General features: G+C 40.2%; 1 protein-coding gene across 1 annotated transcript in view; it reads right to left on the bottom strand.

Annotated features, from left to right (window-relative positions):
* Positions 1-15,444, bottom strand: part of FNDC3B (fibronectin type III domain containing 3B) — a 339,644-nt gene that overhangs the window by 123,108 nt on the left and 201,092 nt on the right. The window contains 1 exon segment of the mRNA XM_025425602.3: positions 13,186-13,476. Within this exon segment, the coding sequence (XP_025281387.1) occupies positions 13,186-13,476 (291 nt within the window).

Here is a 15,444-nt window from a genome sequence, read left to right as displayed (position 1 = left end):
AAGAAACAAGTTTCCTATGGGCCTATTCAATATGATGAATGAACCCTGCAGATAGTTCTGAGCGTCACTCTAAGTATCAGGCTCTCCTCACACACCAAACCTCTACTGGAGCTATGAACACCAGCCACCTGGACACATCCTCCCTATCCTCCTCCCCGGGGCTGTTTACTCACTGGGGAGGAGATTGCCGAAGAACAACATGGACAAAAGGGGTGAGCAGGAAGGATACGGAAAAAATAAGGGGGCACAGATAACCAACCATGTGGATCACGCTCCTGTAAAAGAAGGGCCAGGAACTTATACTGAAGAGCTCTCTCTATCCCTTTCTTCCGATGAACTCAACGAGCCTGAAACCTAGTCTTAAGAGCAAGTCTTGAACTTTTATTCTTCAAAAGTAACAATCAAGTAGTGGAAAACATTCTTTTACTTCCTTGAAAGCAAAACGAAATGAAAACACCCCAGTAGTAAATGAACAAATGAATGAATTAAAAAGTTCTGGATTTTAAAAGGCCAGAGTATTAGTGATGATAAATAAGGCAGGTCAAGGAAGGCAGGTATACAGAGTAGGGGGAGAAAAGAATTCACAGAATTTTAAAATGCAAGGAATAAGTAAAGTAGGACAAAAAGAGAAGAATGTGTGAGAATCCTAATTTCTGGATATAAAGCATCCCATGGATTATCCAATTCAGGAAACCAAACTTCTGAAAGCTTAAGTAGAGAGACTAATGTATAAAAGAGGACTGTGAGTATCTCCCATTCCAACTATGGGTAGCGTGAACACAGAATGCTAATCAACTGGCCTTGAAATGATTTAGAAGAAATGATGCAGAAAACAGGCATATATGCACTGCAGAATCGTGCAAATCAGGAGAAAATCCTACTGATTCTACAAGGCATGGATCTTTACTACCTAAAATATAACCTTTCTTTGTGAAACACTAATACAGGAGTTACTTAACAAACCTAATAGAGACAGCTCTGCCCTCATGCATGATCTTCTAGATGGTGTTGAACCCACTAAATCCAGAGAAACTGATGGAGAATAACACTTCACAGACACGGAAACCTTCAAGGAGATGCCTCACTTCAAACTGAAAACTGTCTGCAATCAAATTGGAGCCATTCTTTCATGGGTGAGACTGTGAATAGTAAATAATATTAATGGTGTTAGCGCATTTCGAAAAAAAAAAACTTGATCGCTGAAGAATTAAGGCATTAATAACCATTTCTCACTGAAGTAACACATGATTTTTAGCAGCTTTCAAGAGATGCTGATATATTATGAATTTTCTTGGAGCAACAGTCCACCAAAATATAAATCTTCGTGAAAGACTAAATATTTTTTTAATGTGCTTGGCAAAATACTTAAATAGTTTTGAGGAACTCAGTGAACCAAAATATGGCAATTTCTCCATTCCTCTTGGTTTTAAGGATCTTGCTGTTCCATATAATAATTTGTGTCTTTTCAAATAATAGGGGAAAATAGGTCAATGTAAGTTTGCTGTGTGAATTAAAACTAGCAGTAATAAATGCATTTCTGAAAATTCAACAACGACGACGACAACTGCTAGTAGACACAGCTCTTCCCTCCTTTTCCTCATCTTGCTTTCATAGTGTAGTTCTAACATGTCTAGAAAGTGAAATTTGGTCATTTAATAGAAACGCCATCCATACTACTTCCTACTATATATAAAGGTAAGTAAAAGAGAACTTTTTCCATTCAGGGAAAAAAAAAAAAAAAAAAAAAAAAAACAAAACTGCATTTCCAGTCACCTCAGTTACTAAAGTCACTTCAGTAACAGGACCTGAAAGTAATTACACCATCTTCAATTAAAGCAGGTTACTTTGAACAAAATCACAGTAACTCAAGGAGAAGGGCCAGGAACTTATACTGAGTTAGTTAGAACTTATCCTTGTTAGTTTTTAAGCTAAAACCAAAAAAAGGGGGAAACTACTGAATTTCCAGTTTTTAAGCACATCCCAACTCTGAAAATATCACTTTAACTACATGTCACTATTCAAAAACCTAATACTTCAATCTAATGTACTGCTAACTCCTTTCAGACGTCTATGTAGAAGACTTCATTTCTAATTTGCTTATCAATTCAACATACCCTGGCAGTAGATGCTCTAAGCCAGCACAGGAGGAAGGCCTGTTAGGAAAGTCCAGATAGGAAAAGCATTTTATTCACACGGAAATTTTGTTCAAAGTGAAGCCGCCAGTAAAAGGGCTCAAGGACCACAAAAGAGCAAACAGGCTTTCCCCTCTCCACCCTACTCCTCTGGAAAATGTTAACCTAGCAAGAGAAGTGGAAGGTACAGAAATGAAACCATGAATCCCCTCTGATTTTCTATCTCTTTGTTTTTCCTAAATTAATGTTATTCCACATTCCATCTAATCTTCCCTGTCTACTGCATTTATTCCTTTCATTCTACTTGTTTTCCTACTTTTACCACTTCCTTTTATTTCACTGTTGCCATTCCCCCGAGGTCCTTCTCATTTCTCTCTGGCCTCCTTATTTTCCAGTCTTCCTAAACCATCACAATTCCCTTTTGTGCCTGGAACAAATCATCCCCACCACTATGACCTGGTCTTTCCTGCCCCCTTTCTGAGCAGAACACCTACATGGAAAAGCCCCATTCTTCTGATGCAGCTGGAAAGGAGTGCCGATCTTGGCGGGAAGCAGAGTTAGTTTTTTGAAATGCAAATTCAGCACCAGAGGGGGGAGAAAAAAGAGGAAATCTTATAATCAACTACAGAGACATTTACACTGTTGACTTTGTAAATCCTCAATCAGAAGCACTAAGCTAGCATCACCATTGTTTCCCTTGGACCGGTCCTATTTCACACATGTATTCTCCACTCTTCTTAACAGAATTTCAAGGTCTTATTAAAGCACCCCAAACTGGAACAGGGTGATACAGTCTGTGACACGGTGGTGTGTTGGGTTGGGCAAATTAAATTTAAACTAAAAGCCAAGGCTGCTCATGGCAAAAAAAGGATGCTCTATATAATAAATGCACTTGCAATGTGACTACAATTGTCACACTATAATAAGCTGGGCCTCCAAAGCCCTCTTCATATAGCAGTTACAGGAGGGATCCCAGAGGACCCTTCCACGGAAGGAGATCCAGTGACAGGATCCAGGCCGACATAACAGTTGGAAAGTTGCCAAAATTCCATCACAAATGGTGAGACTATTTCAGATGGAGTATTAATAGAAACGGTTTCTGGTTCCACACAGCATGTGGTGGCCAGCCTCTGTGATGCCACCCTACCCCATGACGATCTTCTCCTGGTATTCATTACCTCTGGGCCTTCCACAATGTACCAACAGACACAATATATGACCAACAGGATATGAGCAATGGGATGTGGAAGTGATGGCTGTACGACTTCTGAGGTATAAGGAAAAACTGTGAAAGATTATGAAACCTAGTGGGTTTCCTAGTTAGCTTATCCTCTTGGGTTAACCTAACTATGCTACAGCAAGTAATATCAGTGTTGGCAAAATAAATATAGGCCAGCTGTCGTTAGCCCGAATCATCTCCGGCTAACCTCCTTCCCTTTTTTCCCCCAACACTAGCAAAATTGATTTGAAGCAGTCAATATGTTGAGCAAGTTCAAACATGGACCCAGGCTGGCCCAGCATGCTCTCTGCTCCTCAATCTCAGAAGAAGGCAGAGGAATGATGAGGAGAAAGGACGGGACTGCCTTCTTGCTCAGGATTCTTCGGGTTGTTAGGAGTAGCAATGGTGAAGAGAATTTGGGGGGGACTGGATGCTCCACAGAATCCTCTTGAATCTCAAGTCCTTGGCAGTCAGTATTACTCAATGCTGACCCAGCCTGCAGGATGCCTCGCCCTTCGGCACTCTGAGGGGTACGCTCCCAGGAAGCTGGGGTTCTGCTAACATGACCCACAGGAGGCAGTTCTCAGAAGCAGAAAAATGTCATGGTCTTTCTTCCCCCATGCCCTGTAACGCTGTTAAAGCACATAGTGAAGGAAATCGTGTGGACAGCTCGCGATAGTCTCTGAAGTAAGTGCTATTATTACCCCCATTTTAGACACACGAGGAGAAACTGAAGCTTTGGGAGATGAACTCTCTTGCTCAGAGGCACAGAGCTCACAAGCGGCAGAGCTGGGACAAAACCTAGACCTGCTTCTAAGTCTGGCACATTTGTGATGATGACCTCTGATCCCAGTAAAATCAGAATTCAACGTCACTAAATGAGAGAACAGCATATAAAAGTTCCAATTCAATAAAACTGAAGGTTATGTATGTACCAGAAACAAACCATATCATCACTTATACCTGCTGTTTAAAGGGCTCTTGGGAATGCCATGTATTTAGCCAACACGGGTTCTGATGTCATCTAAGTGCCTCTGCAACCAGTTCCCAATAAAGCAAAAAAGGCAGAGAAAATAATATGGGTGCGCGGAGTTAAGTACTACATATGGTAGAAACTAATCAAAATTCTGCCCTCAGTCTTCGGGTGAACGTTCATTTCAAAAGAGAACTCAAAGAATGTTTTCACATGTTATCTGTCTTTTCCTATGCAAGGGAAAAATGTCAGCCTTCAAGTATGATTTAATGGGTTAAGACTTCTTAAATTGACATGGCAAAAATATCTCATCCTGTCTGTTCAGAGAATCATGTCGTTAACATCTTTAAAACATTCCAGACTGTGAGAACAATGCTGGGGGGGGGGGGGGGCGGGGAAGAGGGCAAAAGGCAAAGAGATAAGTGATGTGGCTCGATAAAGACACACCTACACACACTACTCATCAGCTACAACTTGGGCCACCCTAGTTCCCTCTTTGTGGAGCCACCAGTGGGCCTTTGCACCAGCAAAGTCAGTCAAACACCTCCATAAGGAAAAAAAAAATCTGGCACCCTGGAATCCTAGCAGAAAAAGGAGTTATTCGCCCTTTGATTTCTCCGGCTCTGGCCTTGAGCGGATAATGCCCAGGTCGGAAAGCACATGTCAACAAGCGGCGCATTCCTTCTGCAGACTTCTATCCCCGGGCTCGTCTCCTCTGCATCCCACACGTAGGCAGCTGTTGCAGGAAGTCTGCTCAGACCTCAAGCAGCACTGCTCAGAGGTCTCCAAGACCTGGACGGCGCTGGCTGGCCACATTTGAAATGGAAAAGAGGGTGTTAACTGCCCAGTTTCCTGCTAGAAAGAATGTCTCTTGCATTTTGAGCCAGGGGTCCACATAGCGTCCTTCAAAAGAAAAAAAAAAAATAGAAGTTATTTGGGCTTGTTTGGACTATTTTCACTTTCAGACTGTACTTGGCAGAAAGATGGGGTGAATTCCACTGACCTGAGCTCACTTTTAATTTTTTTCGTGTTTTCTTGATATTTTTGCCATGCTTAGGATTCATCCACAGCTGCAGACAAGTGAAAACACACAGGATTTATCTGCAACTACAGACCTGAGAGATGAAGCCCTGATGGGAATCCATCTAGAGGGCTGCACGTTTTCAAGCGCAGTGGAGAAAGCACGCAGCGCAGGAGGAAGGAACGAGCCCCCTGCCCTTCCACAACCAAACAGCCTGCCTGAGCACACCTAGAGGGGTACATGCTCTGGAGACAGAAGAGGTTGCAGGTGTAGGGAGCTACCAGCCACTTGCGAAGTGTGCGAGCCCCCTACGTAGCTTACACAGAAAAGCACCAGTGTTGTCTCTTACAGGGAGCCAAGACCAGAAGAGATTCCAGAACAAAATCTGCCTCGACTCCCAACATTCCAGACCTTATTAACATTAGGTTCCTCCTTCCAAACAAAGGGGACCACTGTGGCCCTCCGCAGGTGCATGTAGCCACCCCCTCCGGGGCCTGTGCCATCCAGCAGGAGGATAAACTCCAAGGCCTCCCTAATGTCCACAATCTCAGACCTCTAGAGGAAAACGCCACCCCCAAACTTACTACTGTAACTCTCCTAGGCGGAATGAATAAGCTTTCCAGCTAAGTTTGGGTAAACAGACCCTGGTGGCAGGTTCTGGTTTCTGAGCAGGGATAGCAAAATATAAGAGATTAAAAAAAAAAAAAAAAAAAGGTCAAGGAAGAGGAGGAATTAGGATACAAGAATCTGATAATAGGGGAAACTTGTTAGGGTCAGAAGGCAATTTGTGATGTCCAAAGGAGAAAAGCCTAAGAATAATGCTTTTGTCACCAGCTTCCAGTGTTACAATCAGAAATTATGACTCTCTGTGGTGGAATTTCATCTAAAGTATAACTGAATCTTTGGATTGTCAACAATTCCAAAGGGCAAAGGTCAAATGCCAAAAGTATGCTGTATCCTCATTTTCTTCTATATTTGGAATTCTTAGCATTTTGTCCCAATTCTTTTCCACACGACAGTGAAAATTCTAGAGGTCTCCACATCAGTTACTACCTATAGGTCGGCGGCACACATGGAACTCTTACACCAACAGTATAGGCTGAGGGCCCTACCGGTGTACCACAAAAGGCCTATGCTTCCCCTTAAATCAGGCATTTTAACTGAATGCCTCCTGGAGTCCCCTCCCTTTTAAAATTTCACTCACGAATTGTGTGGCATTCAAAGGGCCAGAGGCTCTCAAGTGTTACTGTCCCCACTCCCCATCTTTTTAGAGCCTAGGGAAACACAGATAGCTGGTTTGGGTCTGGGGCAGACCATGAGTGTACGTGTATCTTACCAGCCCCTCCCTGGTGCTGAGGTCCAGATGAGGGCCTCACCTCAGGGGAAGCCTTGTGGATGCTAACAAGGACCCAGGTCCCCTGCTCCAACCATAGCGGCACCAACTCTACCTGCTTTCAGGTATATATGTGCCCAAACGTGTAGGAGGGTGGTATGGGATAAGGATCTGTATTTAGATAAGGATCTACACAAGACTGATAAAGGAGGAGCTACTCATGGGTAAGATTTTGAAAATCATTGACCCTAATTCACCAGTTCATCTTACTAAGGGAAAACTGAGGCCTAGGGAAACATAACTACCATCTCTCACAATTCTGCTAGGGTTTGAAGATGAACAAGTAACGAGTGAGAAAGATATCCTCACTCCTGGGGTAAACCCACAGATGAGGTAAAGGTCAGCAGACATGGACACACAGTGGAGATCGTGATTCCACAATCAAACATGTACTCCCTTTCTTCCCCTGTCCTATCCCAGACACAGACAGACAGACACAGACACACACACCCATAATTAAAGACACTGCTTAGGTCTCTTTCATTTTACTAGACAGTGGGACCTCACAAAGTTTTTATTTTTCACTCTGGACTCCCTTAGTCCTTTCAAAAACAGTATCAGCAGATAACCTTGTTCGCTTTTCTGAAGATGTATGTAACGGGACTACAATTCTGATCGAAAATTGCAGGATTTCAGTTTCAAACCCATAACCACTGGGTAACTTCCTTACTGTCATATGCTTAGGTTCTTACTGAGGATAAAAGGGAAGGAATGAAACTTCCTTCCCACCCAGTGACGCACACCAGTAAGTTCTTTAGTCTCCGTGATGAAAGATGACAGGACAATTTTAACTGGGTCTTGGCCACAGAATAGTCTCAAGGCCCATCAATTGGGCAATATTCTGCTGATGAGAACAAATTTTCCCATAGCCTATGATTCAGCAATTCCACTTTGGAGTATTCATCCAAAGAAAACAAAACCACTAATTTGAAAAGATATATGCAGCCCTGTGTTCACTGCAGCATTACTTATAGTAGCTACAACATGGAAGCAACCCAAGTGTTCACTGGCAGGTGAACTGAAGAGAGTATGTGGTGTGTACACACACACACACACACACACACAGGAATATTACTCAACCATAAAAAAGAATGAAATCTTGCCATTTGCAACAACATGAATGCCCCTAGAGGGTACCGTGCTGAGTTAGAGAACGACAAATACTGTATTTTACTTATATGTGGAATCTTAAAAAAAAAACAAAAAACAAATGAACAAATAAAACCAAACCAATACAGAGAATAGATTGGTGGTTGCCAGAGAGGAAGAGGGTTAGTTGATGAGGGAAACTGTTGAAGGGGATCGAGATGCACAGACTTGCAGCTATAACATAGGTAGGTTACAGGGAGGCAATGTGTGGCATGGTGACTACAGCCAAGAATGTTGTATTGCAGGCACGTGGCTGGCTCAGTCAGTTAAGCGTCAGCCTTCACTGCAGGTCATGATCTCAGAGTCCTGGGATCAAGCCCCACATCAAGCTCATCCCTGCTCAGTGGGGAGCCTGCTTCTTCTTCCTCCTCTGACCCTCCCCCCCTGCTCGTGCCCACACACTCTCTCTCAAATAAATAAATAATTAATCTTTTAAAAAAAGATTAAAAAAAAAGAATACTGTATTGCAAATTTGAGAATTGCTAAGAAAGTGAATCTTTAAAATTCTCATGACAAGAAAATCTTTTTTTAACTTTATGTGGTGACAGACAGTGACCAGACGGACTGTCGTGACCATTTAGCAATGTACGCAAATGTCCAGGAATGCAGGGTGTAGCCTTCCAAGTGTTAGAAGGAAGGCGCTTCTGGCTTACAGGGGAAGGAGCTGCAGGAGGAGGGCTTGAAAGGGAAGAAAGAAGGCAGAGAGATCCCGGTTTAGAGAATGGGATGTCCTGGATGCAAGGTGATCCTACGACTACAGGAGGGAGACAGCAACAAGGGTGACCGTTATGTTGAGGTGTTAAGAATTGAACTAGGCTACTTTTAATATTTAATAGAGAATTAAAATACCAATTTTACAGATGATGATACAGAGATTCAGGGAATACTAAAAGCAAATAGTTAGCAAGTGACAAAGCCGGATCAAGTCTAGGCCAAGTATGCCTGCTAACAAAGTCCCACCACCCTATGCCCACAACACACCATTAACTCCAAGGTAATACAAAGAAACAAGAAGCCTACATGTCCCTGAGGGTGACGTGGGCCTCTGTCCTGCCTCGGCTGTTTTCTTGAAGGTAACAGTAAATGAAAGGAGGGGCCGGCTGCAGAGCAGTACCCTTAGAGGTACAGCAGCTCTTCCTAGGGACAGAAACGGTACAACAGCTCAGTGTGTGTGTTCAAACAGAAGACCTGTTCTAGAAAACAAACCAATTAAGAATACAGAATTCATTCCACAAATATTTGCTGTGTACCTACTGTGTACCAGACACAGTTTCAGTAGGTGAGAATGGCGAAGTAAAGTTCCTACCTCCTGTCGTGTGCAACTTACTGAACCACAGCTACCATAACCATCCTTAATTTTAGGACAGTAGTTCTTTATGTTGGCGGACATTATTCCCAGGGGAGGCCTGATTAAAACAACAAGTATCATGAAGCCAGATCAGGTGAAGAGATTCTGATTTAGTAAGTCTGAAAATGAGGTTTAGAGATCTACTTTGGTTTTTTGGTTTGTTTCTGAATCCAGAATGTGATTTTATTTCATTCTACTATATTTTCTTCAATTATACTCTTGTCTATACATTGATTCATTTGCTTATTCTTTAGTACTTTATTCTATCTTTAAAAAATAGCTGACTCATTTGTTTTTTTTTTTTTTTCTTTTAAAATATTTACAACTGAAGTTTGCACTTCCTAATCCTCTTTATGTACCGCCTCCCCACCCCCCCCAGGTCCCCTCTGGCAACCACCAGTTTCTTCTCTGTATTTAAGAGTCTATTTTTGTTTTTTAGATTCCACATATAAGTGAAATCACATGGTTATTTGTCTTTCTCTGATTTATTTTACTTAATAATGCCATCCATGTTGTTCCAAGTGGCAAGATCTCATTCTTTTTTATGGCTGGGTAATATTCCATTTTATGGATTATATATACCACTCTTCTCTCTCTATCCATACATCTATCGATGGATATGTGGGCTGCTTCCATATCTTGGCTAATGTAAATAGCACTGCAATAAATACAGGGGTATGTATTGTTCCAAATTAGTGTTTTTCTTTGGGTAAACAGTCACAGTTTTAATTTTTTGAGGAACCCCCATAGCATTTTCCACAATGGCTGCACCAGTTTACACTTCCATAAGCAGTGCTTAAGGGTTCCTTTCTCTCTTTGTGCTCACCAACACTTGTTATTTCTTGTCTTTTTGATATTAGTCATTCTGACTGGTATGAGTCCACATCTCATGGTTTTGGTTTGTGTTTCCTAATGAGCATCTTTTCAGGCACCTGTTGGCCATCTTTATGTCTTCTTTGGAAAAAAGTCCATGCAGGTCCTCTGCCTATTTTTTCATCGGATTGTTTTTGGGTGTTGAGTCATATAAGTTCTTTATATATTTTGGATATGAACCCTTTATCAGACGTATCTTTTGCAAATGTCTTCTATTCAGTAAATTGCCTTTTACTTTTGTTCGCAAAAGCTTTTCATTTTTGTGTAGTCCCAATCGTTCATTTTTGTTTTTGTTTCTCTCTTGCCTGAGGAGACATGTTCATAAATACACTAAGGCCCAAATCCACAGATTATTGCCTATGTCTTCTTTTTAAGAGTGTTATGGTTTAGGGTCTCACATTTAGGTCTTTAATCCATTTTTAATTTATTTTTGTGTATGGTATAAGAAAGTGGTCCAGCTTCATTCTTTTTCATGTAACTGTCTAGTTTTCCCAGCACCATTTATAAAAAAGACTTTTTTCCTCATTGTATATTCTTGTCTTCTTTGTCACAGATTAGCTAATCATAGGGACACCTGGGTGGCTCAGTGGTTGGGCTTCTGCCTTTGGCTCAGGGCGTGATCCTGGAGTCCCGGGATCGAGTCCCACATCGGGTTCCCTGCATGGAGCCTGCTTCTCCCTCTGCCTGTGTCTCTGCCTCTCTCTCTCTCTCTCTCTCTCTCTCTCTCTCTGTGTCTTTCATGAATATAAAATCTTAAAAAAAAAAAAAGATTAATTGACCATAAGCATAGGTTTATTTTTGCAGTCTTTATTCTGTTGCACTGATCTATTTTTCTGCTAATACCAGACTGTTTTGATTATTATAGCATTGTAGTGTATCTTGAAATCTGGGTTTGTGATACATTCAGCTTTGTTGTTCTTTCTCAAGATTTCTCTGGCTATTTGAGATCCACACAAATGTTAGGATTATTTGTTCTCGTTTCTGTGAAAAATGTTATTGGTATTTTGATAGGGATTGCACTGAATCTGTGTATGGATAGTTTGAACATTTTAATTTTTAATTCTTCAATCTCTAAGTATAGAATATCTTTCCATTTCCATCAATTTCTTTTTTGGTGTCTTCTTCAATTCCTTCCATCAATGTCTTAGCTTTCAGAATAAAGGTCTTTTACCTCCTTGGAATGTGGTCTTCTCAGATTGGCAAGTTTTTTCAGTAATATGCATTTAAGGTGGCTTTACCTCTTTTCATGCTTTAACAGCATTAGGAAATATTCCATTGTCTGCATATACCACAGTTCGTTTACTTACTGGAGGACATCTACGTTGCTTCCAAGTTTTGCCAATTATGAATACTGCTGCTATAAACACTTCTGTGTCAGTTTTTGTCAGGACTTGAGTTTTCATTTTTGAAAATGAATACTCAGTTTTTAAATCCAATGTGTAAACCTCTCAGATCCTTATGGAAATGAGGCAGAAAACATAATACTCTATCTGATTATTTCGTGGCTAAACCATATGGAGTGTTGTACTTAGAGTGGTTTTGAGGAGGTAAATAATGCAATGAGAAAAGAAGCAATAGACCAAGTTCAGACTAAATCTGAGAAAATAATTTTTTTCTAATTTTTCATTGTAAAACACACACTCCCCTAAGTGCATAAAGTGATCTTACTGTTACTATCATCATCATCATGTTTTCTATAAAACAGCAAAGAGCTTAAGGTGCTCAAAATAATTATACTCTCATTCATTATGTATAAGACCAAAATGTTTGTAAACACATAAATGTTAGGAAACATTTCAGTTTCCTAACTAAATTCATGCTTTGTTAAATAGTATAAGAATAATGCATGATAACTACATAAAACTTTGAAAAAATATAGCAAAGTATAATGAACAAAATTAAAAGCATCTATAATACATTTCACTCTGAGAAATTACTGGTTGCTTTTTACTGTATCTTACTATTCCTGTTTTTAATGCTACAATTCACTCATAAATAAAATGGGGGGAAATGCTAATGACAACAGCTGGTTTTACCTCAGTTTCCTCAGCCCCCAAAGAATCCAGTCTTCCCCAAGAATCCAGTCTTCCCTACACAAATATACACAAATTCTGTCTTTGTCATTCACAAACACATTCTCACACACACAGTCCCATTCCTACCTGGATGAGGTCTGATAAAAGGCAGGTGCATATTTAATGAGGGCTATAATCACTTCTTATCCTGGCTTTTATAGTTGCTCATGTCTTTCAGATTTATATTTGAAAACTCACATAGCTTTTAAAAATGTTCCCTTATTCTGTTTCAATTAAGTCAGCCTTCTCCACATGCCTACATCAAAATCCTGTTTTTAACTCCTGTGGCATCAAGAGGTTGTTTCTAAATCTTGGCTAAACACTTGATTCCAAGCACATATACCTTCTTCCCCAAATTAACCGATCCACAGCCCCAAGAGTAATCAACAAAAACAAAAAGCCAAAAAAACACATGCCCTTTGGAGCTGATGTCTCATATGGAGTGACCTTACTTCTTCCATCTCACGCCTGGGCAGTGAATACTTTATTCAGCAGGCAAAGGTGGTGGTGGTAAGCTAGAACGGATGCCTGAAACTAAGCAGACATGTATTCCTATTCCACAATGATAAATTTCACTACAGAACCAAGTAATTACATGTGGTTTTATGAGGTGTAATTATTTTCAGAGTTAAACTAGCCCTACACTTCTCAGAAAGGCTCTTTTACTTTGGATCTCCTCCCTGTCTGTCTATTTGGAGGGAGACAACAGGAAGTGGGCTAATGTGACAAAACCCATTCGGGTCCTGGTTTCCGAGGTTACGTAAAATGTCACATGGCACTTGTGACCAAAGGATATTTCTGCCACAAACTATTAATTTAAAAACAAGCAGGGGGTTGGGGGAGATACAATATTCTGCTCTTATTCAGAAAATGATCTGAGAAGGGCTCCCCAGTCATTTCTGGGAGAAAGACCAACGACATGACACTGGGATGGAAAAGAGGTGTTTTTCAGGCTCCAGTCTCCATGCTTTACTCTGTATGGCAAGCATCTCTGCACATTACCTTGCAAATCTGAATCATTCGACTTTGGACTGCTTCTTGCTCGCCGCTCTGTCTTCTTGATTCCCGGCCCGCCTCCGCTGCCGCCTCCGCTGCCACCACCGCCACCAGCGCTGTGGCCCTTCCCGTAACCATTGTACACGGTTGTGCAGTTGCTCTTGTAGATAGAAGACGGAGGACTGTTGAGACGGTTCTGGCGGTCGATCTGGCGGTCTTTCAGTTTTTTGTGTGGAGGCTTGCTGTACTGGTCTTCCCGGGTAATGTAGCTTGACATTCCATACAGTGGTATAATTTCTGAAACAGACGATTAGGACAAATGCAGGCTCAGTTTACACTCTAAATAAGAAATCTTATGTGATCAAAAGACCTGGCTCCTGAAGGAAGACATTTAACATACTACCGGAGTAAACAGTTTTCTAAATCCTATACATATACGAAATACATGTTTTAAAATATTCCCATTCATTTTGAACCAATCAAGGGACAATTGTTAAAAAACATATTGTGTGAAACAACCAACTACATTGTGTGTTCATGAACATTCTAGAAATTATGTAAAATACTGAAGACAAGGTTACTGTCCATAAAGAGTTCATGATCTAGTTGAATTTATATGTAAATTTGATTTTGCTATCAAAGCCACGGTCAAAATGTTTTTAGTTGCAATATGTATTTTAAAAAATCAGAAAAAACAAAATACCCCCATAAATGTGTCCTTAGAATCAAGATACTTAAAAGTATACTCATCCTTACAGACAAGATAGCATTTCTATTGAAAAGTGTATAGCAACCAGAATCTAAGGAGTTGGTTGTGGCATCTGAAAGAGGCAACATTTGAATAAAACTTACTAAGATGATGAGATAAAAAATTTCCATTAAAAATAACCAAAGCTCATGGAATCAAGGGAAATGCTCAAGGAGAAATAGTAGGGGTAAACACAAGCCATCTCTGCAGCCTGGTGCCACACATAATAAGCTGTGGTCTCAAACTTCTATTTTGGACTAATTAAGAGGCAAGACAAAAACGGACTAGTAGAATGTCACCTGGCTTCCCTATGTAGAATGGGAGCCTACAAAACAAATTCATGATCTGAGAGGAAAACATTTATTTTAAATTAAAAATGTTAAATCAATTAAAAATATTTAGGCACTAATAAAAATGACAATATATAAGAGAAATTGGGTCCTTAAATGTTTATAAGAAAAAAGGGCCTGACCAAATAGAATGAACAAATAAATTAGCATTCCAAACTAAATACTTTGGAGAGCAAAAAGGTAGCATTCCTAATCATGTTTCTGGACAAGAGATCTAAACCAGGACTGTTTTAAGCATACCAGGACTGTGCATACTGACGTTTCAATTATCAGTGGTAGAGCTCCACTTTTCTTTCTGTTCATATAGCTTAAGGAAAATCTTTAAAAAGCAAATCTTCACAAGGTAACAAATTTGCACTAAAAAAAAAAAAAGTGAAAAAAACAAATGCAATCCGATTCAAAGAGCCTATGCCTAGGGCTCTGGGGTGGCTCAGTTGGTTAAGCGTTGGACTACTGATTTCAGCTCAGGTCATGATCTCACAGTCATGAGATCATCGACCCCAAGTCAGGCTCCCCACTCAGCAGGGAGTCGGCTTAAGATTCTTTCCCTCTGTCCCTCCCCACCCCACTCATGCTCACTTTCTCGCTCTAATATAAAATAATCTTTAAAAAAGAGACAATGCCCAATTAAATCATATCCAAATATACATAAAGGATGGCAAATGTTTTAAGTATCACGACGCATTACACTTGAGATTTAAGAATATTCACCGTGGACACTAACATAATACTCTCTTAAAACATGTTGAAATTTTACTCCTATGGTGTGGGAAATTAAATGTTTAATTTATTTTTAGATATGCACATCGGGAAGTAAGGTAAGGAAATGTATAAATGGGTTTTTATCTATACAGCAAACAAAAGGATTTTGTTTTTTGCTTTCTTTAATTTGAAATCAATGAGGCACTTTTATCTGTACATTAATGTATTATGTTATTATAATGAAATTAAAGCAAAATATCCTATGAAACAAAGATGCTATTTTTTTCTTAATTCTAATGACCATTTAAATCATACTGTCTAAATTTGCAGAGGATAACATTTACAAAACATTAACTATGTGGCATCCTACTAACACACTGCTGACCTAATGGAGATCACACATTGTCCATCAAGCAATTAGACAGTCACCAAGGCTTTTGGTCGTTAAGCTCAGACCAAATCAGA

Source organism: Canis lupus, chromosome 34 (genome assembly GCF_003254725.2).
Source record: "Canis lupus dingo isolate Sandy chromosome 34, ASM325472v2, whole genome shotgun sequence".
Lineage (NCBI taxonomy): Eukaryota > Metazoa > Chordata > Mammalia > Carnivora > Canidae > Canis > Canis lupus.
This window is presented reverse-complemented; position numbering and strand designations above follow the sequence as displayed.